The following is a 27,364-nucleotide window of genomic DNA, read 5'->3' on the forward strand; positions in this document are numbered from 1 at the left end:
GTGAACAAACGAGAAACCGGCCAGGACGGCGGAGTTTTTAGATTTATCCGCGGCTGCGCCGAAAGGCAGCATAACGAGCACCCGGGCTCTCCACGGGGGCTTTCGAACGTCTCGTGATTAATCGTGCCGACGAGGTTTTCCCGCCGCGAGTGTTCCGCGCCTCCTGGATTCCTAGCTTCTCGAGACCACCTTCGCCGAGCGTTTCTTTCGCCTCGGCGTCGCGTTGCGTAACCAGCCCGCGCCTGCACAGGGTCTTTCGTAACCCTGCCTACGAGGTGTGACAATAAACTTTCGAGAATAATTTTCCTCCGTCCTCGATGAACGTCTTTAAAATTCGAGATCCGTCGATTTTCCCTGACGCGTTTCCAAACGCGAATACATATGTCTGATCGTTTCCTCGATAGATGCTTACCAGACAAACGTTCATACATCGAGGCTGAAGCGAGAAATATGACACGGTGGCAATAATAAATAGAACAAGGATGAAACGCATATTTGATGATTACCGGAGATTCGAAGCGAAACTTCTCCGTGGAATTGTAGATATTGTAGTTACGGTGAAACACTTGCTACCGCGAGGCTTTTGAGGAGAACAAACACGATTCGAGATGAATCGAGCTTTGTCATTAAGATAGGGTTTATTTCGTTTTGGAAAAATGTAATAGCACCAGTTTCGTAGCAGAAAAATTGCTATAACTTTTCCATCGATTTTATGTCCCCCTCCTGTTGATCCTGTGTTACGAAACACCCTTTATAGCTCGGCGACATTGGGAAAAAATCTCTGAAAGGGATAAGACGGGGGACGCTCGGCTATTTATTCTCTCTTTTTTTTCGTTTAACGACTTCATTCGCCGTGACAAAACGAAATAACATAATACAAGTTCCTGGAAACGTAACATAGAAGAGGCAGAAAAACGAGAATATAGACATTGGTTAGGCGACGGTGAACGGGTGAGGTTCAGCGAATTGCTATTTTACAACCTAACTCTGGACGATAAAATGCTGCCGAGTACGAGTAGAAGTCGAAAATTAAGAATTATGGGAAATGGGAGGGAATGAAATAGCCGGGCAGAACGTTTTTAAAATGCTCGTGTCAATCGAAACAAGAGTAATAGGACAGTCGCTATGCTCGCGTATTATTATATGGATATTCGTATACCTGTTGAATGTTTAAACCTTCGTCGATTAAAAATGCTTCCATCGGCATTCGTTCGAGCGAAAACTTGGAAATAATTCCGTATCCTCGAATCTGCCAAGTACGCGAATAGATTTATATAATGTCCTATTTAACGAACCTTGCGAATACTGGACAAATCGTGTTAAGAATGATTGCAACATTATCCTTGTGTCGCGGCATTTGCGTCAAGATCGTTACCACGAGCATAAAACGCAACACGAATTAAACGTTATATCTCGTAAACCATAAATTGCGCCATCCTCATGTTGCACCCAAATTCAACGCCTAACGTAGCTTATGTAATCTCGCGAAGGACGATTCTCGAAACGGTCTTGGTGTTTTCTTCTCGAATCGTGGAACCATAATCGCGTCACCGCCGAGAAGTGGTCGAAACTTTTAAAATAAAAAATACACAGGACGCTTTTAGGCAACTTTTAGAGTAGCTTGTGAAATTCGAAACCTTATAGGAAGATGAAAAATTGAAAAAACAAAACTAAGCTGGGAATTTAATTCTTCGAATCATCGGTGAATCGAACCTTTTTATTTGTCGCAAACGATCGCTAACGCGTGGGTACGCGCACGAGACGAAAAGGAAAGTCAATGTTGTACGACGACGACGTTTATTGGCCTCGGAACTTACAGGTTCTGTCATTAAGCCGCGCAACTCGCAAACGTCGATAAAAGAAATACAGCGGTTTTAAAGAGACGAGACTTTAACGTCTCGATAGAGCATAAAAAGTTTAAACCCTTTGGTGCCGTAACGGCTCGTCTCGCGGTTGCTCGTTCGACGTCTTTCTGGCTGTGTCACACTTGTTAATTTTGTATCAGCCGCTCCTTCTTTCCGACCTTCTTGCTTACTTTGTCGTAAAGTGCCCCGATTCCCGAAGGAACGAGTGGTGGAATACCGAATCGCGGAGAGAGGGATGATTGGCTTTGAAGAAATTCGCTTCTGGAACACCGTAGCGAGCTTCGCCAGAGATTTCTTGAGCAAGGGTTTCAGTATTTAGATAAATCCGTTTAACACAGTTTGGGGATTGAGAATAAAAAATTAACCATTTCGATGAACATTGGAGCACAGGTGGAAGAGGAACGTACTCTTTCTCCGATGGCGTCCGATCCGATTCGCTCGTAAATTCCCCGAAGAAAAATCTGCGTACGCATCCGGTTCCTCGGCGCGGCACTCGCGTGCTAATAAATCTGACCAAAACGATTCGTCTGTCCGATCCTCCCGCGGCTGTATTATTACGGAAGCATCGGGACCGTATACTTCTCCGGCCAGCAATCCCCGATCGCTTTAATTACAGGAATCACGCGATTAATTATAGCAATTACCGCGGTCCCTTAGGGCTGCCGCCTTTCGAAAGTAAATATATCTCAATTGATGTCTGGCCTTCCTTTCTCTCTCTCTCGCTGCACTTCCGACGTCGACGACGAGCATTCAAATTCCCCGTGCACGCGCGCGAACCTACGCTACGCCGGGGAGGATCCACCCGCCTAGCGTTTTCGAGCGTATCCGCTGACCCGATTCCCGACCCGTGGACGCTATTATTTTATTGCTATCGCGTCGACGACGGAAACGCGCGTCCAACGTGACCCGCGACCCACATCGCGAAATTCTTCGACGGCGAATCGAAAGCTGCGTCGAAGACCGGAAAAACTTCCACGTCGAGACCAGCACGCCCCCGTTTCCGTTTTAACGACGACCCATCGACGGCTCCGGAAAATCGACTTCTCGTTCACCATCCCCCTGCACACCTTGTTATCTCCCGTCACTCGGTCCGTCAAATATTTTTACTTTCCCAGTTATAAAACTTGACCCCCTTCGATTGCAAAATTTAGCGTGCACGGATTTCGATTTTTACCTCACGGTTCTATCAGAAATTGAGTGGGTCGAGAAATTATAAAATATGTGACACCTGCTATGTTATACTAATGGTATCTCGTGTGTTTTATTTTTAGGGTGAAGTAGGTGGTCCCAATCTTGGTAGCATATTCTACTCCGCTGAAATAAATGTAAGTAATAAATAAGTTTTATTTACGACGGCGTATTTTAGGAATATTAACTGAAGGGACATCCAACGAAGAATTTGGATGCACCCTCCAAGGGATATACAACGATATTATTGTTTTAAAGTGATTATATGTATAGAACAAAATACAGGGTGTTCGGCCAGCCCTGGGAAAAATTTTAATAGAGGATTCTAGAGGCCAAAATAAGACGAAAATCAAGAATACCAATTTGTTCATGGAGGCTTCGTTAAAAAGTTATTAACAATTAAATTCAGAAATTTCAAATCGTTCTGGAAAAATTATTTTTGGTTACGGGGGTCAATTACAATCATTTTTGGTGAATAGACATACCCCCGAAATCCTACCCATTTTCTAGAAAAAAATTCGAGGTGTAAAATTTCTCGGCGAAAAAAAAAAATTTCAAATCGTTCTAAAAAAATTATTTCTAGGTTCTGGGGTCAAATACAACCATTTTTGGTGAATACACATACCCTCGAAATCCTACGCACTTTCGAGAAAAAAATTCGAGTAAGTGCTGAAAATTTTGGGTGAAAAAAAAGACTTTCGAATCGTCTTGGAAAAATTATTTATATTTACTATCTATTTCGTAAGAAAGTGTGCTTGAGTTAGTAATAGATCAAAGAAAAGTCTTCGAGTGCAAAGCGAGTTAAACTCTTTTTCAAACAAATAACCAAAAATAGATGTCACGATTCTCTATTAACTTCGTTATTCAAAATGTTTTAAAAATCACCAATGACGGCATAAATCAGAGTCCGGACTCGATGGATTCATCTCCGTCGCGTGGTCGGTCGAGAGTTTGAGAGATGCGGTCAAATTTACGAGAACAGTAAAAATAACGAAGACGCGAACGCTGAAAGAGGATCGAGGAGTTTAGAGTGGGTTGACAAAACACGGGAGGCATATAAAATCCGTGAAGGGGAAGAAAAAAAAAGCGACCTAACGAGCAAAACAAAGTATCGCTGACAGCCGAGAAGAATGCCCCCGAAGAGTGCAACTCGGTAGAAATGATTCCGGTCATATTTTACCATCTGCGCATCAGTGGCAGCATGGACAGCGTCGAGGCGAGTGTACGATAGCCGATTGTCCCGGCTGTTTGCTCGAAAAAGAAACTCGAGACTACAAAGAACGAAAGCGGCGGGGAGGGAGAAAAAAAGAAACGAGAAAATAAAATACGCTACAAACTACGCGCGAATTCCCTTTATCGATCGACACGGTCATCTATAACTATTACGCGCAGTACTTACGCGGGGCATCCTATAATCAACCGGCACACTTTTTCAAACTATTCATCAACCTGTCCAAATTAGCAGTGGTACACGCAGTGTTCCTAACAATCTTCTCACGGAAGCAGAAGCCGAAGATATTTCTTGACCGACGGTCATTACACTGCCTCCCTTTCTCTCCTCCCCACCCATTGGTCGTCGATCTCCGCACGGTATCGCCTCGCGTATCCCTCTGGCCTAATTACAAGAATTATTTAATTAATTATAGCAATTAGTCGGTCCCGTGTCAACTTCCACGAATGCATACGTCACCGAACACGTCTCTCCAGCACGAGATTCGTTCCCTTCTAGACCCCCCCTTCGATCGTTCTTTCCGTGGCCCCGCGATTTTCTCTTTTTAAGGGAGCGCGCGAGGGGCAGCAGTCCTTTCTTCCTCGATGGAAGAAAAAGAAACCGGAGGCCGGCCCGTAAAAATCATTAATAGAAAGGCTTACGTGGTGCTTTTCGTGGCTCGGTTCGTGTGTGAGAAAACGACGGCCGCGGGCTACACGGGAGGAGGAGGGGGCTCGAGAAGGGGGTGTGGGCTTCGGGCTCCCTTAAAGAGGAGAGCGTAAAGAGCCACGCAGGAATTCTGGCCGTGTAGCAAGAAATATAGGACAGCCGGCCCCGGATGAAAAAAAAGGGGGTGGGTCCGGGGCCACGATTTGCCACGGACCCTGGGAGTTTATGTGTGCGTGGTGCGTGCGTGCTGGTTCCACGGGGTCCCGTAGACGACCCCGACGCGCGTCTCTCTCTCCGTGAACCTGTCCGTCGCGACGGCTGATCGTTATACCCCTCGATGGTGCCGGCCGTTTCTGGTTTCTCGATCGATTCGACGGAAACGGCACCTGCCTCGCCAATGCGTCGTTAACTTACTTGGGACGACCTGATCAAAGAAAATCCCAAATCTAGTTTCTGAACGACCCGCCCGAGCAATGTAAACAAACTGCACCGGATATGGCCACTAGTAATCTTAACCCTCGAGTGGATCATTGGGACCTTCCACGAGTTTAAACTAATATCGTACGATATATGTAAATGTAATTATTTGAAACTTTTTGTAATCCTCCGCTACTTCGTTATTTTTTAAACGCTTTAAAGGAATTTTGATATCTCCCGGTCAAGCTCACGTGAAAGTTATTTACTGTACGCGTTTTCGCCTCCAGCTTCGGAGTTATCTGCCTGTTGTCCACCGGTCGAATTAAATGGAGGCTCAGGCATCGAGTAACTGTCGAACGAACGCGTTTATGCAGCAACGGAGAAAGCAGGATTAAGTGGAATCGTGCTTACGAGAAACTTAAAAGTGTTACGTGTCGTTCGAGTGCTCGTGAAATATCCAGATACCAATGGTAAACAATTAAAGTAGTCCCAGCCTCGATCCAACCCTGTCTGAGCGCTCTTGGAACGCGAGTTACCCCTCGAGCTCGATGAAATAAGCGAAAGAGAAGTGGAATATCGGTCGTCGAGAGTGCAATTGTTCCTCGAGGAAGTTTCACCGCGATGACTGTGCTCGCGGGTCAACTCGCGGCGACCGTGACGTCCACCTTGACCTATTGCAGAAACTTTAATTACCGTCCAATTCATTATTTCTCTGTAAACACTCGACCACCACTGTCGCCACCGCCTATCGCCTTTCCCTATTGGCTGCCATCGACGCATATGTGCCGACGTCTCGGACACGACGATCGAGGAAATAAACACACGCGAGATTATTCGCAAGACGGGAGTCTAATTAACGGAATCCAATTAGCAAGGGGGAACGCGAGAGTTCGCGGTCGTCCGGTTACTCTACGCATAATGGCTAGCAATAATGTTTCCTCGTGATTTATCGCTCTTCGAAATTTCGAGTTCTTCTCTACGTTCCTGTTTGCTAATTTTCCAAAAGAAAATACAATAAAATTCCAGCTGACGCTCAGGACAGCTCGAAATTTAGACAGCTGAACGAAACGATGCTAATCGAAGCAACTTTCGTGATATGCGAGTGTTTCTAATTACTGTATGGTAAAATAAAATTCTTGGAAACACTCCGGGGCTATCTTTCGCCTGTTACGCGTGTATGACTATGTTTTGCTTTAACTGACAGCGTAATATACATTATATTACCGATGGAACGATTATTAAAGAAATTCTCTGTCAAGTTGGACCCTCCGTACAATTCCAATTAACGAGTCGAAACGAAATATATCGGAAGGCATGACACGTAGGAGTCCAAACATAGTGATTATCGAATAAAATGTAACGAATAGAAAAATGAACTATGGTCGTGACCGGTTTCCAAAGGGATCAAAGCTGTCAAAACGACCGCATGTTTTGAAACAAGCCGCGACTACGCGCGATTTTCGCTCGATCGCGCGGAGATCATAATGCTCGCTCGTTATCGAGACGAGTTTCGACCGGGGCGTCGATTAATTCGTGAAATATAGACGATTACGGTCGGGAGGTGAACGCATGCTTGCGAAACGATCCATAACAGTTATGCTAATACGCTGCCAGCTCCGCGAGGAAACGAGACAAGAGTTTTCTGTAAATCTTTGGGAGCCGTGACAGCGACGAACGAATTCGTCGAATTCGGACCGTACCTTTTCTCGCCATCGCCCTCATTCTTCGTCCAACTTTCTCGATATCCACCGCTCGTTTATTATCACTTTCCCCGTGTGTCGGGGCACACGGATAAGGAACATCAGAGCAAGAAGGCTACGATCGCCGAACGTGTCACGACGCTGAACTCCGATTAACCGAGACGCGTGTGACTCGAGTCGGATATCGATCGATCTAGAACAGATTAAGTCTGTGAAAAAATTTTTACCTTTTCCCTATCCGTATTCCGCGCGATCGCTGTGCCAGGGATTTAATCGTTTCTCAAGTTCAGGATTCTTACTTTGGAAAAACATCGCCTCGAGGGATTGCACCCAGGTCGAACGATTTAAAGAATCGAACTTTTCCCCGGTGAATCGACCGACCCGGAGTCTTAAAAATATCAAACGTTTCTGCGTCGACGTCTATATTTAAACAGATAATATTCCTCTTTAATCCTAAGTACGCACCGGTGAGGATTAACATAATGACACACGCGGTACTTAGCAGGAAAAGAAGATTTTCATTGTTGCAGGGTTTAGCTTACTTAATTTCGTGTTGCGAAGGGAAGTGTATTGACCTGAAAGTTAAATCATTGAAATCGCTCTGGACATCGCAAGAATAAGAGTGTCAAGATAGTTAAAGAGTTTAGTTTTTATGTATATGTAAAATATTAGCTCGACACGCGATAATTTAAAATTGCGCGTTAAAAAACAGTTTGAAACGATGGCGTATGTTATCGCCTACAATTTTTAACGAAGGTTTCAGCGGTTTGCCGTAGATTATGGGTGCAATTATTAGTTCCAATGCCACCGATCGAGCTCGAGATACGCGGAGAGCGACCGGGTGCGAAATACTGCAAAAGAGGCCGAACGAAAATAATATCCATTTAAAATTTTGATATCGGACTATGCAATTTTAATGTCTGCAAAACGGTTCCAACCACCCTCGAAATAATAAAGTAACGTTATTTAAACGTTAACGCATGAGTAGTACTTCTCCCGCGAGAATGCTAGATACGGATCCGGCTATTTTTTAATTGGATAAAAGAAAAATTAAATAACCAAAGATAAGGCAACGATAGTAGCTATCAATTCGTAATGAAACGAATTGGAATTATATAAAGGTTCGGAAAATAAAATTCTCTTTAATGCGTACCTAATGCCATTTTAATAGTGGTCGCTCAAAGACTGATATTACTACTGTTAGTTCGATCCATACGCAAAGAATAGCGTTAAAAGAAGAGAATATATATGTTTTACCACGAGATATCATAGTTTAGTGGATGTAAACAGCTGAGGCAAACAAACCGAAAGCGTGATTATCGCGTGTTTCACGCAAAATGGACGTCACGGGTACGTTAAGAGGTCGGCTCCGAGGAGCAGCAGGGTCAACGTCTACCGTGTTTCTCGTTAGCGATATCTCCCCATCAATTTTCAACGAACGTTCCTCGCGACGCGTCAAACCGACACGGACGCGAACGTTTCGCGATCTCGGTCGAAAATCCCGATAAAAGTACGGTGCACGGACGTTGTCAGCTGCCCGGGCGCCCCCCGATGGCAATTAGCACGGTTCGGTGTCGCCAGAAGTGGGTAATAAATTCGCGAAAAAAACCAAACGGAAACAAATTCTCCGAGAAGAGATACGTCAACGCAGGACACGCGGCACATGGAGGGCCAGTGGTTGGCAAAAACGTTCCCCGGTCAGAATATACGCATCGCGATACATACTATTGCCGAACCTTCCTGGAATGGAAACAACTCGAAGCCTCTCTCGCTCTCTATCCCCCTTGTTCCCTGTTTCTCTTTCTGTACGACCGCGCCGGCCCCGTCACGCCCAACAAACTTCTCCTACGGCTCGTAGCGGGCGTCACGGCGCATTTATAATGTTTCCACGTTCGAGTTTCGACGGGTCTACACCCGAGGAGGCCAGCGCCGCGGGTGGAAAGCAAGGACAATGGACCCCTCGTCGGCGCCCTTTCGAGCCTCACCGAGAAAAGCATCACCGATCTATGATTGCCTTCGATCGTTTCGCTTTGATTTCCGTACCGTGTCCCTCTAGTCTGCGCCCCCGGTCTCTGTTTTCCACACGCTCTACGCGAGAAACGAGTGCTTAGACACCGTTCCTAATTAATCCCAACTTTCCCTCTACCCCGGGATTAATTGGACGTAATTGATAAAGAATACTACGATACGCGAACGAGTACAGATTTCAACCCTTAACGGACTGGGAGGATAAGACTCTTGCACTTGTAGGGGAGTGCAAGAGTCAAAATTATATTTATTTAAGGAATTATGGAATTATCTTGAACTTGAGACAAGATTTTAATTTCGTAGAACTACCGAGACATGCGTGTTTTAGCGTTGATTTGGGGGTCGTTGCCGCGGCACTTGGGCCTAGTTTCTGTTTTCCATAGCCATCCGGATGCTCCACTCCTCTACGACGAACGCTCTCGACGCACTAAACGATCGGCTGAATGCGATTCGCAATTAATCCGAACTTTCTATCGATTGGTCGGACGAAACACTCGATGGCAAACTCAACCGGGATTAATTGTCTATCGGAAAGTCCGCTGGAATCAGGGACTGATCTCTCCAAATTCGAACAATTGGGTGAAAAGCACATTTGGCGTTTCTCGTCAATAATTGCTACGCGAAGCAAGAGTGCGAGATACAAGAGCGTGGGTGGTATTCGCGTGCCCCTTCCTGTGTCGACCACGTGACCACTGCAAATAACAACACCCGGAGAACAAACTGTCACTTTATTTTTATAACTGTTTCGCACAATCTTCCATAACACAACATTCACGGAACATAAATTCATGCAAGAAGTAGGTTTGTGCATTTGAGACAATTTTTTTGCAGCATGAGAGTTTGATGTAACTTTTCGCCACTTTCCACGTATATTCTTTAACATTTCAAGATATAAATATCTTTTTTTCGTTACGTTTTATCGACTTTGGATGGAATAATAAATGTTATTCCTTACGTGCAGTCTACCATTTTTTTCCTTTGATCTAGAATAAAAAGTTAAATTAGAAATTTATTGCAACAATCATTGTTTTATGTTCAGTGACAATTTTGCATTTTTTAAGGATTCTAGTTCATACGACGCGTAATACTATTATAAACAAAATGTCGTTCGATTGCACGCCAATCAACGCCATCGACACATGAAATAACATTTATTATTTCATCCAAAGTCGATAAAATGTAATGAAAAAAAATTGTACACAATTTTCCACCCTTAAGTGTTAGATAGCCATTGTTTCTCTGTGTATCAGCCTGTACAGATTCTAATAGAAGCTCTTTTGCAACGAATGCCAAAAGGTGCCATTCTTGGCCATTGTCCTCGACTCTACGGTCTCTCGAACTTCATCTATGACTAATCGTCGCGGTAATGCTGGGAGTTAGTAAACCGTGAAACGATTAGCGTTCTCGTAACTCGGTGTCATCGTCTCCACCCGGGCCAGGAATGGTACTTTATCGAACGATCGAGCACCTAATACGGGGCCTCGACCATAATACGCGTAGCAGAGCACCAGCCCCGGGTCCCCGCGTCACGGTGACACATCGTCGTCATCCCCCTAGCCGGCAAGTTAATGTTTTCATCGGCGTATTTCGACGACGGCGCGGCCCGTATTTTAAGGTAATAATTTTCGGTGCGCGCACCGAACGGGCCATCGACCGCAAGCAACGGCAGTCGAGGCGGCGTTGAAACGGGGACACATCGGTCCTTTTGATCCTGGACCCTTTCGGGGGCCCCCACGGGCCATTATCGACCTTTAAGGACCTTGCTGCGACTCGTAGAGCCGGTTACCATAACCGCGCGTACCGTTCTCTTTCGGCCGATACCTCCGGACCTCCCGGAGGTGTTACAGTATTCCCAACAGCGATTCGTTGAAAGAACGAGCGGGGGGGAACACTCGAAGCTTGCCCGTTCGGACTCGTGAAACGATATCGATAGATTCGTTGCGTCGTGGGAATCGATTCGACCGCCTACTCTCCGTCTACGCTTCGAACGGGGCTTCGTTACGGCCAGTTTTGGCTCGTTCGTTTCGCTCCGCCGATCAGAATTCGAGATTTCGGGTTATCGCCATCTCGCCACCCAGTGTTCCTCTACGCTCGTGGATTTTTTCGGATCCTCGATGGGCCTCGGATTCAATTTTTTCAACCATTCATCCGGGGGAATCGCGAATTTTAATCGAAACAACGCTCCTTCAAGTCGATACGAAATCAGAGGAAATGCACTTGTATTATTAACGATATATGTACTCGTTTTTGGGGGGCTAGATTTCAGGGATTCGATTAATCCACCCTTAGAATATTGCCACCATTCGTCAATGAATACAGAAATAGCGTGGAACGATTAGAACTCACTAGGGAGGTTCAAGCTTACGTACCCTCCACTTTAAATTTTCTATACGTGAAATACACAATGTTACAACATTATTATCGTCTATTCCCGAAGAAAGCTCTCGATAGGTGTAATTATACACTAGATAGGGATCACGTGGCGAGTAACGGTCAACAATGAGTATCGCGCTAATTAACGAAACGCCATGACGAGAATTATTGCCGACTCGAAAGCTTTTCCACGCCGATCGAGCGTAGCATCATCGCACTCGTCTTGCGTTTAATGAATTTTTCATCGGGATGAAATGCAAAGTGGCTCGTAAAGTATACAACTCGTTCGTTATACGATCGCTCATGTAAGTATCAAAGAGTCCCCCTTTAAAGACCCCACTTTCCGCTTGTACACGGTCCTTAAGTACAAAGGGGATCGTTCATCGCTTCCAGAAGTCGCGAAAGAAGAACGCAGCTTCGACGAACCAACGACCAACGTTGATACTCCAATTCGACAACTAACTCCTTTGCTAACTGTTAGAAAGAGAGGCAAATATCCTCAAACACTGTCCAAACGATCGTCGTCTACTGAGAGAAACACCATGGTATTATATCATTGTGTCATTCCATGTCTATCGTCTCTGTATACCGCGTATTTAATTTGATAAACTCCTACTTTGTTCGCCAAGTGTGTGGAAAACAACAAGTACGTGCAACGATCCATTTTTCCAAACGTGAATAGAAAACTGTAGAGATCTCGTTCAAAGCAAAATTAGATCGAAACGATCGATGGTAGCGGGTTGAATCAACAAAGTTGCTCCTCTGTCGAACGTTGATTTCTCACACCGTCGACATTGAGATCCGTTCTTTCTTGGTTCGTTGCGTTCGTTACAGATTTGTTCCGAATCGCGGCATTGCGACACGGTTTCGCGTTCCTCGGTTCGTTGCACGTTGGTTAACGGATACAATGTCGTTCGCTTTGTGCTCGGTGGAGAAAAAAAAAGGGCGACGAGAAGAGGGACGAGGGGGAGGGAAAAAAATGGCGAAACACAGCCTGCGGAACCGAAGGAGGGAACAACACACCCGTTCGCGCGTTTTCAGCTCCTTCGATCGCCGCGGTCGTAATTAATTTAAGTGACTCGCTGCCGCTTTTTGCAAATCCGCGGCAAAAATCGAACCGTAGCCTCTGGTCGGCGATCTTCACGCTCCGGGGATCGGTTTCTTGCGCGAATGTCAAGGTCTCCCATCGTACGATCCGCGATTTGGGTTATTGTACCAAACGCTCGGGAATTTCCCGCGAAAGCGACAACGAAAAGTTTCCGCGTGAATGGCTTAAATTATACGGAGACCGCGTGAGGAAATTGAGACGGGTTTTATCGCGAATTTGACGGAAGATAAAAGGACACCGTAAAAGAAAATACGACGTCGTACTATTCTCCAACCTTGCATTTTTCAATTTTTCGAGGTATCAAGGAACCACAGTATTTAAAAAATTCAAAACTTTAACAACACTAACAAGTACACAATTCTCTGTTTATTTCAACGAAAACAATGGGATTATCGAGTCTATATGGGGCCCATGTTATAGAAGGGTTGAGTTATTTATTTCAAGCGTGACAAACATAATTTGGGTCTCACAATTTTTCGGACACTCGAACAATCTTATCGTCGCTACCGAAGCGGGGCAAAGAAAGAAATTTGAATTTGATTAAAATCAGGCGGAACGCTTTGAAACGAATCAACCGCGTAAGTGGAGGACTTACCATACATTATAAATATCGAGATTAGCATTTTGGTCAACTTTTTGGTATTTCCAACCACCGTGCGCCAACGACTTCGCTTCTATTTTTTTTTCTTCGCGCGACGACCAGAAACACTTTGAGAACTGGTTGCACGCGCACTATATTTTGTTCGATTTATTTTTTATTTGCACACACGCATTTATCCGTTATGTACGACCAACACCGACTTAACGAGCCGCCGCTGGCTCTTTTTCGAACCGGGACCATCAATTTCCCCGCATTATACATATTCAATACGTGCAGATTTGTCAAGCAACCGAACAAGTTTTCTGTTTTTCTCGTCAACGTACGCGTACCCGCGCAGGTTATGCGTTCTCATCGCTAATTTCCCATGTCCAATAAGTTGCTCCCGTTTAATTTTATTCCCGACTCCAATTGAATAATCCCCGCGAATAAATTAATCTCTTCCCTTTCTGCCGATTTGCGTTCAACGGAAGTGCGTCAAAGTCGATGCAGATTAATATTTTTCAATTTCGAAAACCCCTTGCATTAATTACACGCGTACCGGCTACGTCAGGATTCGTGCTAAACTTCCGATCTACTCGATCGGTCCTAGCGAGGATCCGCCGTTTTTTCGCGGTCTCGACGATTCGCAAGAAGCAAATAAGAGTCAATCTTTTCTCGATTGGTTCCGTTCGGTGTTTTACGCCGTTTTCTTTTATCAAAGTTTACAGGTCTGTGAAGGTATACGATTCCGTGATTGGTGATCCTGGTGCCAAGGGAAGCGCCACACCGCACGGTCAACTTTTTTTCTCGTCGTTGCTCCATTAATTAATGTCCCGTTTCTTGCACGACTTATGCTAAAAAGTCCGGGAACCCAGAACCGACATATAAATGCTTATAATACTTATAATCTTTGACTGCTATCGTGAAGTATTTTGACGTCCCAATCGCTGCGTTTTCGTAAACACCGTGCCCTTGCAATCAACATTATAATCGATACTATAATCCCCTAATTTCAGGACATCTTCTGTCAGACTTTATTAGTTTTATTTTGAGAGAAATAATTGTAGCAACAAAAAATGGTGGTTATCCCCAAAAATTGCACATTTCAACTTCACTTCTACGCGTTGATCCAAGGCAAATACTTGCATCGCGTTCGTTAAAAGTTAATCGTTCGGTTTTTTAATTTTTAACAGCCGTGTCGATGTATAACCAACCGTATAAAATAAGAGCAATCGTAAAAGGCGGCGTTTTTTGCTGACCAGAGGGCCGGAAGTAGCAATAATACCGGTTAGCAGTTGATTGTTGCTTTTTTTCGGGGCTCGACGATAGTAAGAAGCCTTCGTCGTCGTCACGGGACGCGAGAAATCGGTTGCAGTTCGTGGATCGCGCGAGGAATCATCCGGATAAAGGCGGCGGCGTTTCGCGACACGAAATCGACGAGGATTTTTGCTGGAAACCTTATCGAGCGAAACGGACGTCGCCGTGGAAAATGTCAAGGCCTCCTTTCCATTCGAAATGCTTTTTCTCTCGCGCCCGACAGCCACCCGTGCTCGTGCGCGCGAGAAGAAAAAAAAAAAAAGAATCACCATCAAACGACAAATGTCGCGGCGATTGTCTGCTAATGCATCGATCGTAAATCTTTCGATTTCCCTCGGTGTCGACGGGGCCCCGGGTAGCGGCCGCGTGTCGCCGATAGTTTATCTAATTACGCCACCGGGAAACGATTCGTTGCGATGATATAAACGCGCTGTCCGCTTTTAGCGTCGACGAAAAAATCGTAACCGCGGTCTTGTCCGACAACGAGCCATCAATTATCGTCTAGTTTTATCTGTCAACGAGCCACGACGGGACAAGCGGAACACGACAAGCCAAACCGATAAATCGGCAACAGTATGCCGATTTGGTTATTCGAGTGGAACCGTTTTTCCATAGTCTCAACAGGGATTGCACTACGATCTAATTACGCGTACAAACAACCGACTAACGATTTTATCGGTCAAGATACGCTGCTGGGGATACCGATTGCGTCACTCGCGAGATCGGTGAATTGCTATCCTTATTTTAGTGTAACATTGCAGACCGTACGGTTCCTTTTGTCTCCAAATATACGAGGATCGTTCGATAAGTCCTTCGAAACAAATTATTTTAGGTAGATTTTTTTTTATTTTTCAACGTAATCCCCTTTTAGGCCCTGTAGACTTTTCCAAGCGTTTCTCCAACTGTTTTAAGCCATCTAAAAAGTAAGATTTCGGAAGGTCTTCAGAATAGACATTTGTTTAGGCAGTGACCTCCTCGTTCGACGTGAACCGAGCCATTTTTTTAAGTTTAAAAATAAAAAAGGCCACTGGGGACCAAATCGGGCGAATACAGTGAATGTTGTAATAATTCGAACTCTAATTCCATGATTTTGGCCATCGAAACAGCACAGGTGTGCACCCGTGCATTGTCTTGATGCAAGAAAAAGTTCCTTGCTTCGATCGATGATAAAAATGAAACCACGTGGTGGATATAACTGAAACTTTGACAGTTGTCTAGTGAGTCATGATGCTTACTAAAAACAAACCATTTTCTAAGGACTTATTGAACGAGCCGCGTAACTCGAGCAGATAATTACAAGAATTGAAAACCGTGTCTCCTCCGTGGTCTGCTCCGTCTGGGACCGCGGTTGATTCGAGTTTTCTTTTTCGAGCAGAGAAAATAAACGAGGCAAGTACCTACCTGAAGAAGTCCTCCCTGCAGAAGAGCTTGGCCTCCCTGGAGAAGCACTTGTCCTGCAACGTGATTCTGCAATCGAAGCAGCGTACGCACTCGATGTGCCACGCTCGGTCCAAAACATTCAGCAGGTACTGATCCATAATTGGTTTCTCGCATCCTGCACATGACAGGAGCATCGCCAAACCGCGTCTACCTGCTGCGGGAAGAAAGAGAGCAATTCGTGAATAATCGAGAGGCGGCTACGATTCGTATTTTAATATCATACGTCCCCGACCACGGTCGTCGCGCGATGCAGTCGAAAAATATATCGGTTGAAGCTCGGAAACGTCGGGAAAGGCGGTCGACGAGGCGTTTTAATTTTCCGCGCGTCCAAACGCGACCGTGCACGCGCGTCACAACGCGAAAAACGAACCGGTTAACGGGACAAAATTCTGTCACGCGTACCACGATCGTTTTGACAGACCAAACCGACGATGAAGCGTTTTCGAATCGTCCCACATTCGGCTCTCGCTGTTCCACGGAACTCGCGACACATTTCCGGCTATGAAAAGGTCTCTTTAACGCGACACTTGGAAAATTGGTAATTTCAATTATAAAGTGCATTAAAAATATTTAGTCTCTGATACACTGACAGACAACGCGTTGAAAATTTCATAACTCGACGAACAGAAATCGTACGTCGACTTTTAAGGGGTAGTTGCATAGGGAATACTTCTCCCTTTGAATTGATTACGAAACGAATCGCGAGAAAAATTTATTAAATTCAGTGGAGTCGTTTGAATTTGGAAGTCCTTAGCTTGTTAAAACGAGCACAGATCGGTCATTTTAACCCTTAAGTTCAAAGTAATAATTATTTAATATACGTCAATGTAATTACTTGACAATTTATGTAATCTTCTATTCGAGGGTTAAATTATCGATCCCTTAATTTTAGGTAGTACGTTCTAATAAGCATCTCGTCTAATTTTGTCGTTCTAGGGACCGTGGTCGTCGAAGCCACGGAAATTATATAATTCATTCTTCGTCGGGAACACGTGATTAGTACGGGCGTCGCGACGCCCTGCGCGCAACAATTAGAAGCCGGTTAAACGGAACACGTGCTCGGCCACATTGAAACATTTCTCGATTATCGATCAGATTCCAATTTGAAAGAAAATCTCGTCGGTTGCTCGCCATGCCGGAGCACGTGCATAACGAACACGCGCATTGTGCCCGGTGGAACTTTTTGTAATTCGAACGGTTTGATTACCGTGCAGTCTACCGAACTACACGGAACAGAGGAACCGAGGCGCGAGCGTAAAAGTGCACAACAATGCGACTTCCCCATTGTTAGTGTCGAAGCAACCGCGTCCTAGCCTGATCGGGGAAAAACGGGGTGGCTTTTTCGAACGATTAAAAACAAATAGAACTCCCACGTGTCGAACACTGATACAGTTAAATTTAATCCCGGGTGTTCTACGGCCACTCCATTTAATCCTTTGTACGCCCTAAATATTATTTAACTGCGGGACAAAATTATACGACAGGACTGTGTAGGAGACTCGTATTCAGATGTTGGACCGAATTAGAATATATCGAATCGTTTCGAAATTGATTATCCTCCGTTAACGTGACCTCAAGAATCATGGTTTCAGACGTTATTCGAAGACACGGAAATATTCACGTATCGTAGGGGGGGGTTGAAAAATGAATTTTAGGAAACAACAGTTTCTTTTGGAGAATTTACAAGTGATTTGGAGATTTAGGTCAAGGTCAATTTTCTGGGGATTATTTCTAACAGATCTCACTGTACTGGTCGTGGAATATAATTTCCTTGGACTCTATACGTTTCTTTTTATACTTATGCGAGCACAGGGTGGGTAATTAATATTTAAACTTCAATTTCCTTGATAATGTCTTTCCTGTTGAATTCTTAATGCCTCGAGATTACATTGGCCCAAGATTTTGGACGACTCAATCGCGATTTCTAACTGACTCTATCATAACTATGCAAAGAAAAATGAAACGTTGCTCCAAAGTAGAGAATGACTAAATTTTTAGCCAAAGATACCCCCCGAACAAAGCAAGGGTTGAATAAAAAACATACTGGCGTCGATACGCGAACTAGTGTCGTTTAAAGGAGAAACTTAGTATTTTATTCTAGCGAATTAAACGATAGTACTCGGGTCTCGATAGTTCCATTAATTGATTGTCGATAATCAACGATTCCGCGAACGCTTTTCGACCGAAAGGGGCGCAATACTGTTCGACGAGCTGTTCCAGCGATTATAGTTCATTGTCGATTAACATTCGTGGCCGAGTTTGCCCTTTATTACGCTTTCCTTGCCCTCTGTCTCTCTCCCTTTTTCTATCTACGCGCTTGCTCTTGTCTCTCTCTCTCTCTCTCACTCGACCTCTGACTTCTTTTTTCGCCATTGCTGAATCCTCTAGGGTTCACTCCTCTCTTTTTTCCGCGGTTTCCGCCAATGGGCGGAGTTCCTCCCTGCTGGCAGGGTTGTCAACCTAGCAACCCTTCTCCCACCCTTAAGGTCTGACCTTGCGCATCTCATCTCCCTCCGTGCCGCGGGAGGGCGAGAAGAAAAAGGAGAAACGCGACCTCGACCATCCCGCAGTTACCTCAAGATTTAAATCGTTCCACGGGAAATCGACTTACGAGTTATAATTCCTCCGGCGAAATTGGCTTTCCAACGAAAATTCGGTGTTACGGGGAGGGGAAAAAAATAAAATCAACGCGTCGAACCGGCTCGCCAATTTTTGGGAACTCGACCACCGTTCGCTGATAATAAAATCGTCGATCGAGACCTTTGCGAAAAATCTGTAGGAAACACGAGAATTTGAAATTATTTCTACCCTTAAAAACAGTAAATTTCTTTTAGATTCTTTTATAAATTGGGTTCGTTCGGTTTCCGTTTCGGTTTCGATTTCGATTTCGAGTCGATGGTTAAGCAAGTCAGCGGAGCAAGAATATCGCGATCGTCCGCAGTCAAACGGTTAATGGGTAGAAGAAATGCAAGAAAAAAAAAGTGAAAGATTATGTTAGATATTCCCCTGGAGAAGTAAAGTCGAGCAATTTGTGGATAAATTGTATCGAAAATGATATAGTGGTAATTTCTCAATCACAGAGCACGCGGTGTAAATAAATAAAAACGCTTATTAAATTAGATATTCCTCTTTCATTTGTCTCTTTTCCCGACTCGTTAAATCGAACTTGAAAATATTTCTTTGATTCTTTTCTTTCGGAATCTGTCATTCTCTATTAGTATAACTCTTCTACCTGTATAATTAAACGCCAAAGCCCGTAGAAAACATGAATGCAAATGTTTCGTGCATCAGGATTAATTAGGATCGTTACATCGCCATTACAGATTATCTCACCAACATGTTGGCATAATTTTATGCATCTGTGGTTTGCATAGGCGGGGTAACTTGTGCAAAATAATAGTGTTTCACTCGCCTAATAAATCGGCGAATAAAGAAATACGTAACAGTAACTTTGCTAATCTCTTGCAAACTGTCTTAAGGGGCGCGAACGCTGCTTTGACGATTTAAAAAAGTTGTCTTTCGAGAACAACACGAGAAAGGTCCAATTGAAAAGTTGTAACAGCGGAAATATGGAGCGAAAAATGCGTCTATCTGCACCGTGGATCCGTAGATGGCTAAGAGAACGTTATCAGAAATATACTCCCACGCGCGATTGACCTTCCATTTCCGAAATCAGATTTCACGGACGAAACGCGCGTGCTGAAGACACAGTGGAACAGAGGGTAAGATTTCCTTGAATCGTCCAAACCAGATTAGGATTAAGTCTACGTGAGACGAATGACTGGACTGTCCGGCGAAAACGGTTCGATTAATCCGATTCATTTCTGTTTAACGTGCGACGCGTGCCACCCTTTACCGGAACCGCCACTTTGTCGACTTAATAACAATTCGAAAATTTCACAAAGCGCGTTTCGCAAAATATAATTTCGCGTAGAACCGCGCGTGGGAAATTCGATTGACCGTGCTGATGTTCATTCCCTTTGCGTCCGACGCTCGAAATTATCCCCCCCAAAAATGTTCATTCCCTTCTAATTAAACGGAAAAGTACGAAAATTGAATAGCGATACTTAACAAAGCGTTTAAATTGATTTGGAAACGCGCTAATCCGATAATTTCGAAGGCATAGTTCGAGCACTTTGTCCATTTTTCAATCAGACTCTCTCGATATCGTTCTTTGATTATCGTTTCGTTTGTCTGGGCGAATTGAAAAAGAATCTGATGAGCTTAGGGGATGACTAAGAGTCGAGTTGCATTCTTTTTTAAATATAATCACGCCCGGTCCTGGGAGCCTCGATAAATTATTAGTTTCGGGCCTCGTCGATCTGAAGTTGGGCTCTGAAGCAATAAATATCGCTCGTAACGGATCGATCTAATAATAGAGAGTCCGAAGGATCGAACAAATCGACGCTGTTACAGTCTTTGTTAACGTTAATATATATATCTGAATGACGTATTTGCCTAACGGTAAACGATGACGTTCGAAGTAAAATAAGAAAATCAATCATTTAAGAGACGGAACCCTCTAATTGATAAGACGATAACTCACCCAGGAACGAACAATGGATGCTATTTAGGACAAAATTCTATTTGTATAATAGATAATCAATGAGAGCCACGCGTAGCAATTTAACGATGACTCTGATTCTGTCGAACGATTAAGTCTCGATTCGTTCGAACGGTCGTTGAAGATTTCTACTCGACTCTATTTTTCTTCGACCCTGTGTAAAGGGTGACGCTTCCCTAAAACTCTCCCGGTTTGAATTTCCGCGCCGCCGCGGTCGAGTCACGGAAAGAACAAAAACAAAGCGGCACTGTGGAATGCCGGAAGCGCGATTTAATTCCCCTCGCTTTAAGAATTTTAGAGGTAGATCGGACTAATTAACGAGAAAAAGAGTAAAAACGAATCGAACGGTTACACGTTTTAACGGAGGGGCTCGTTCGCGATTTACAACCGGCAACGACACGTAAACGCAGTCATTGAACCCGATAGAATGTTTTACTATTTTCCATCGACGCGCTAAGTAAAACACTCGTCCTGTGCCGTCGCTACGATTCTCGATTCCCTGCTTTCCAAACCTTTTCTCCCCCGAAATGCTAAAAAATCGTCGAAAGGAAATTCGCGTTCAATCGAAACGCTCTGAAAACGAAAACTGTGGCGATAATTGTATTTTAAAAGATCAATGAGGGGAATTGATACGGTTAAAAAATCCCAGACTACAGGAACGTTTTATTTCGATGATTCCGAGTGTTGTAGGGAAATAAAATGGCCATATGGTCGTAACGGGGACGATAGGATTGACGTATTGTTGGGAATTGGACGTTCCACGTGGAAATGGTTACTTTTATTACGTTACAAATCAGTTCCTCTGTTTCACGTTAATGAAAACCATGCATAAACGTTGAGTTCCGAGTAATATGTACTTGTCCGATCGGTACATCGTTCGAGGCAAAAAGACCACAAGTGTGCCGGATAATCGGGTCCGTGCATAATCCGAACCCGCGTTCGCGCATCCGCGAAGATGACGATTTCCTCGGATCGCTAGTTCGTTACGCGCAATGACGCGTATTTCGACGCGTGTTCAACCCTGTCCGAGGCGAATTCATCCTCGTTAGATCCGAACCGCGGGACGATCCATCAACATGGAAAAAAAGAAGACGCATTCTTTATGACATCCAAATTACAGTACGATCAATCACGATAAAGGAACGAACGGCGTTTCTTGCTGTCTACAAAAAGTCTTTAAGAAACCGCTCCTCTGAACTCGTATCGCGGAAAATTCCGTGGGACTGAAAAACCCTTAGCCCTTCGCGATCTTCGGCGTCTTCCACGCGCAGTCACCAACTTATCGAGCTTTCACGCCAACGTTACACATTTTTTTTATTCCGCGATTCAACGATTTCTTTACCAACACTTCCTTTTAAGTTTAGAACTTAGACAGGAGTCACATATCGAATTTTTCGGTGAACATTGGTCGTAGAGTTCTTTCTAGACCGAAACAATACATGATGGTAAGCTCTGTAATATTTGATTGGGTCAATAAACGATGAATTTCTACGATAAACCGACATTTCGAATTGGAAAGGATGATGGAAGAAATAAAAGTAATACATCTGTCGAATTGCGAATGGTATCGCGTGTCAGTTACTTTATAGGAATTATTATTACAAAATTAATAGATAGTTATAAGGGAATACGATCGTGGGTGCTCAAGATGAAAAGAGACCAACGCCAATATAACACAGTATTTGATAACAGATGACTCATCCCGAAGTATGTAGTTTTTTATTGCACAAGTGTAATTCAGAATATTAAAGACGTGAAAGTTGGCAGCGGGAGAGTGAAGTTTGACACGATGGATGATTGGCGATTGGCGTGCAAAAGTTCATTGTGTGCACGCACGTCATTTCGCGCGATGAAAAATAGAAATTGCCTGATAATGATTTTTGTAACATCGAACGTGCACGGTAAATATTAATTAAGTAAACTCCGAGTGTTGACTCGATCCTTCTCCTCCTCCGAATTGGAATTAACATAATAAAAAATGTTCCTTTTTGTATAATAAATTCTTCGCAGACTTCATATTTTAATTAAAAAAGAATGTTTTAATGTTTCGGGCATTTCTGCTAAACGAACGAAAGTTAATCGATAATCAATTAACAGAATGTTGCAATGGGAAAAATTTAATTTAAAAAAAAAAAAAAATGAAAATATATTTCTTTTTTTTTTATGCACGATGAATATTTTTCTCTCTTGAAACAAAAAAAAGCGAGTCGAAAATTGATTAGCGTGGAAGTTATGATTGTAGTTCAGAATTCCAATATACGCGACACACAAGTGTGCGACACCGGGTGGTCCCGATCATTTATAGTACCTTCATCGAAAGCAGTATTAATGTCTCGCGTTCCCTCAGTCGCGCTATGTCCGAGTTTCAACTCGTGCAATTAACTTATTCGAATTCTCTCCTTCCACACGGTAAACAGAAACGACTTTAAACTTATTTACGTGCGAAACACCACTAGACGCTAGCAAAAAAATCTTTACTTCGAGCCTCTTCTCTGCATAGGTGCTGTACAACTACGGAGTATATTCCAACTCGATTATCAAAAATTGACTGTTTCGCCCCACCTTATGCAGAACAGCTCCGTTGCAAAGAAGGCGTATTATTGTTGCTATAAAAGTATGTAAATCCCATGAATATTCATGGTCCTGTATCTTAATGAACCAGCTTAGCGTATCGTATCTCGAAACAGTTGTCTGAGCTCCGAATAATAAATGTTAGGAAGCGAATGACTATGTCGCGTATGGATCACGGGGGGGTTAATCTTCCCCCGTACACGATTTAAAAAAAATTAATACTTCAAAGAAGTCGGAATCTTCTGTATAAACTTCGAGTGCACGTCACACATGCGCAATTTACGATGTAAAATTATATCTCTACAAGATTATCAACTACAGAATAGTATGTACCATCTTTACAGAGTTTAGTTTCCCTATATATTCTCCTTAAGCATCTACGCAGGTCACAAATCTTTGCTCTTCCTTTTCATACCAAGTATGTCAGTAATAAACTTATCTCTAGAATGTGTGCAAACACTGCCTGCTAACATGTGAATTTCTTTACGAACTGCATTTGTGCGAACTTAAACTCGAACTACAATGATTCACATTCTTCTCAAAGCTTGTGTTTAGGTCTATCCGTACGTGTTTGCCATATCTTTTTTGCCGCGCGTGCTCCAAAATGACGAGACTTGGCCACCATTGGTACGGTAAAACTAGACAGTGCGCCCCCACTTTTAAGATAAAATCAGTAAACAAAATATTTTTCAGTGTTTACAACTAAGAGAGGCGTCGTCTGTAACCTTGACACAATAGTGGACCGCACAATATTTAGACATTTAAAAATTTTACACGCAAGTTCGCTAAAATTATGAGATCGTAGAATATCGTTCGAGAGACTCCAGGGGTGTATTACTTAATTTTACCCTACATAAATTGGGTGATCCGCATACGTAGAAAATAAAATGGAGTAAACAACTAGGTGTGAACCCTCGTTTAGCCGATCCTCTACCAAAACATTGCACGTCTAGTAAACGAATCGTTTGTTTAACTTTACTTTCGACCATGTCGTACGAATCTTTGGCTTCTACGACCGACGGCCACCCGTTTCCGATCCAAGCGGGGGATTAATTGCGAAAAACACTGACCACGTTCGTGGACGGACATTAAAGACGCGTATTAAAGGCATCGGCTGTTCGAGGGTCGAATGGTGAACCGATCATAGAAATAGAGAATTTCATAATTGCTTCACTTACTTATGTTACAAGCTTGGGTGACGGGCAGGGGTGCGCAGCAAGGCCCGCCGAGGGTCGCGACCCTTATCCGGGGGGTTCCAACCCCCCCGGGGCCCCCTCCCCCGCCCCCGGCGCCCCCGTAGCCCTCCACTTCCCCAGCCGCGACTGCGGCCACCCCTGCCCCCACTCCCTCGCCGAGCCCGGGACCACCACCAGGCCCACCTTCGACGGGCCCGTATCGGCCGAACGGTCCCGAGGGCCCCAGTGCACCCACTTTTACTGCGGTGTTATCCCAGCGGCCGTTAAATCGCACTTCTCACACTTCCCCCCGTCGGCTGCCAGTTTTTTTTGGCACACACTCGATATTTCGACTATTCGGTCCCGTTTCTCTATATCTGTCCGTCTGTCTCAACTTTACCTCCGTGTCTCCCTCTGTACACGTTTCTTCGTTTTCACTCGATGCTTTCCAACCCCTTCTCTGTCTCTCTCTCTCTCTCTGTCTTTCTCTGTTCTTATCGTTACTATCGTTTGTTTATTCTCGCCGAGTTCCTCGTCCGGATGCTTCGTGGAGTACGAACGAACAATAATCACTGATCGGGAGCCGACTGCTATCGGGCGACCCGATGCTCCCGGCGCCGTTCTACACCCTCGTGTTTCTCAGCTGATGGGCCAGCACCGTCGGCACATCGCGACCCCGGTATCGCGGCTCATGATCGTTTCGGCTGGTTTCTAGACACTCCGCGGCGGATCATGGCGCCGATGGGACCGGTATCGCGGCGGATCTCTGAGACGCGACGTGCGCGTCCGCGCGACGGGCCTCATCAAGAGCCCCTCGTGCGCGCCCTTGTAGCCTTCGACGCCGGAATCTTGTCCGATTGCCGGGGACCGGGCGTGCGTTGGTCGCGCGTCTTAACGCGTACCAATATCGTCTGCGTTGACGGATAACACTTTCGTGGTCCGCCGCGACTACGGCACGGAAACTCGTGCGTCGGCGGCGAGAATAATCGAAATATATACCGGGGGCGAACGGTTGCGCTATCGATAAGCGGGCGAGGAACGCGGCGATTCCCGAGCACGCTCGCCTCGAGTTCGCCAGCCAACTGGCTGCACCTGTGACAGCCGCGAGGGTCCCCCCTCTACCTCAACGGGACGTCGCGCGCCTCGCTGGAAAGGGCTACGCCCATTGGCCACGACCACGGCGCGGGACCTTCCGCGCTCCCCTCCGATTGGCCGACCGTAGCCCGCTCGGGCGTAGCCAACCCCGTGCGCCGGCAGACATGGCCGTGGAATGGCTGCGGATCTCTGGTGGCGGATGGGACGCTTCTGTCGCTGCTACTGCTTCTCTGGCTGCTTCTGCTGCCGTGTGTTGTTGCTCGAAATAGCCTGCCGCCTGATTCTCCTCGTCTCTGACGCGCTATCGATCCCCCTTCGGCGTATACCGAACGGAAGAGTGCCTCGCGAAATGCCACAGGTTTCAGAGAATCTTTGCCTCTCACGCCCGCGAAATATTCCTCCCCCTCCTCCTCCTGCTCCTCTTCCTCCTCTTACCCATCCCACCATAACCCACCTTGCGTGTCCCTTTCTGTACCGCCACGCACGGGGGATCCCACTCTCGACCGCAGGGACTACGACTTTCTTTCCTTCTCTCTTTTTCTACCCTGTCCTTTTTCCTCTTCCCGGACAACGTTCTTCGATTCCCTTTCTCTCTCTTGCTCCGTTACTCGCGCCGATAGCACGCTACACACGTACACGCGTGCACACACCTGCGCCCTTGTACGTGCATGTACGCGCCTTCTGTTCGACTCGCGAGACATAACCTTATCGCGAGGCTCGTTTTGTGACGGAGGCGTGTACCGAGGCGACGCGTTGCTTTCTATCGATTAAGGACCTCTTCGCGCTATTGTTCGACGGTTTTAAGGGTCGGGTGTCGTGGACTTTTTTTAAGCGCGAGAGGCCAACCGAGAGGGCTACTGTCGACAGTGTTCGGCGGGGGGCAGTGAAGGGAAATCGTAAGTTGATGAACGATTAGCGTTGTTTCTGCGAAACGGATCGTGGCCGACCGGAATACGCGCGTACGTTTCGTATTGTTCGACGTACGCATAGTGTGATTTTCTCGAACCACAATTCGTAACAAACTGCTTTCGCGAGTAATATAACGATCGAAATGCTCTGTGACACCGTTGGTTTTCTGATTAGAAAAATTTAGATGAACATTGTTATTGAGAAAAATTGGCAACTCCATTTTGAAACGAATAATGCGATAGATACATTGGTAAAGCAGTCAGAATCTTGTCATGCTAATGTTTAAAGAGTGCAGCCTCTGAAATTACCATACACGGGGAACACAATTTTGTTGTACCGTAACGAACAGGGTCGCCAACTTGGTCTAAGAAAATTCCGGGAGTTCACCTGCCAAACTGAAAAGGTTGGTAACCCTAGTAGCACATTGCATACAAGATTTAGAGGAAGTGCAGCATACCTGGAATACTAGTTTATTTAAAACGAATAAAAAATTATAAAAGAGGATAGAAAACAAAAGGTATCTAAAACTTTGGTCCGATTGAGAAACGACTTTGTTTGCAAATAACTAATTATGCAAATAACAAAGTTATAATAACATTTATATTAAGTTTATTAATTCATAAATCGGGGAACGTGTTGACTGAACATAAAATAAGATCGATCGATATTGTAATTTTCGGTTGAAACGCTGTGAAACGAAATTCGTTCTCTTTATAAACCTTACGCGAATATTATTTCAGATACTAATTATTAGTTCATGAATTTTTCATGGGTGGCGAATTTGATGGAACGAAGTAATGTCTCTAAAAGAATTCTAGACCGTCTGTTAAAAAATTTGGAAACAACGAACACTGTTACAATCTACCTCGGTCTCTTCCGCCTCCGATGTTCCCAGCCCTGATTTATAATTACGCAGGGCAATGTATTTCAAATCGTTTGAAAAATCTATAGGGCATAAAATGCACTTCGAAACGCGTGACGTGCAAAAAAATTTAACGATTGCCCGCGTGCCACCATAATTAGCCGTAAATAAGTGGCCACTATAAATTACATCGCTGTGGACTGGTTAAGCGTATTACGAGGGTCGACCATAGACTACTGAAAAGCTGTCAAGATTATTATAGGGTCCTGTGAAAAATCGGCCGCCACTTAGAT

General features: G+C 44.7%; 1 protein-coding gene across 3 annotated transcripts in view; it reads right to left on the reverse strand.

Moving 5' to 3' along the window:
- The window catches only part of Lim1 (LIM homeobox 1), a 33,502-nt gene extending 9,200 nt beyond the window's left edge, over nucleotides 1-24,302 (reverse strand). For all 3 annotated transcript variants that reach the window (XM_076763171.1, XM_076763170.1, XM_076763169.1), the window contains exons 1-2: nucleotides 24,209-24,302; nucleotides 15,857-16,049 (exon numbers count right to left, since the gene is read on the reverse strand). In XM_076763171.1, the coding sequence (XP_076619286.1) occupies nucleotides 15,857-16,029 (173 nt within the window). In that variant the 5' untranslated portion in view covers nucleotides 16,030-16,049; nucleotides 24,209-24,302. The remainder of the gene's footprint in view (nucleotides 1-15,856; nucleotides 16,050-24,208) is intronic.
- Between the last annotated feature and the right edge of the window lie 3,062 nt (nucleotides 24,303-27,364).

This window comes from Colletes latitarsis, chromosome 4 (genome assembly GCF_051014445.1).
Source record: "Colletes latitarsis isolate SP2378_abdomen chromosome 4, iyColLati1, whole genome shotgun sequence".
NCBI lineage: Eukaryota > Metazoa > Arthropoda > Insecta > Hymenoptera > Colletidae > Colletes > Colletes latitarsis.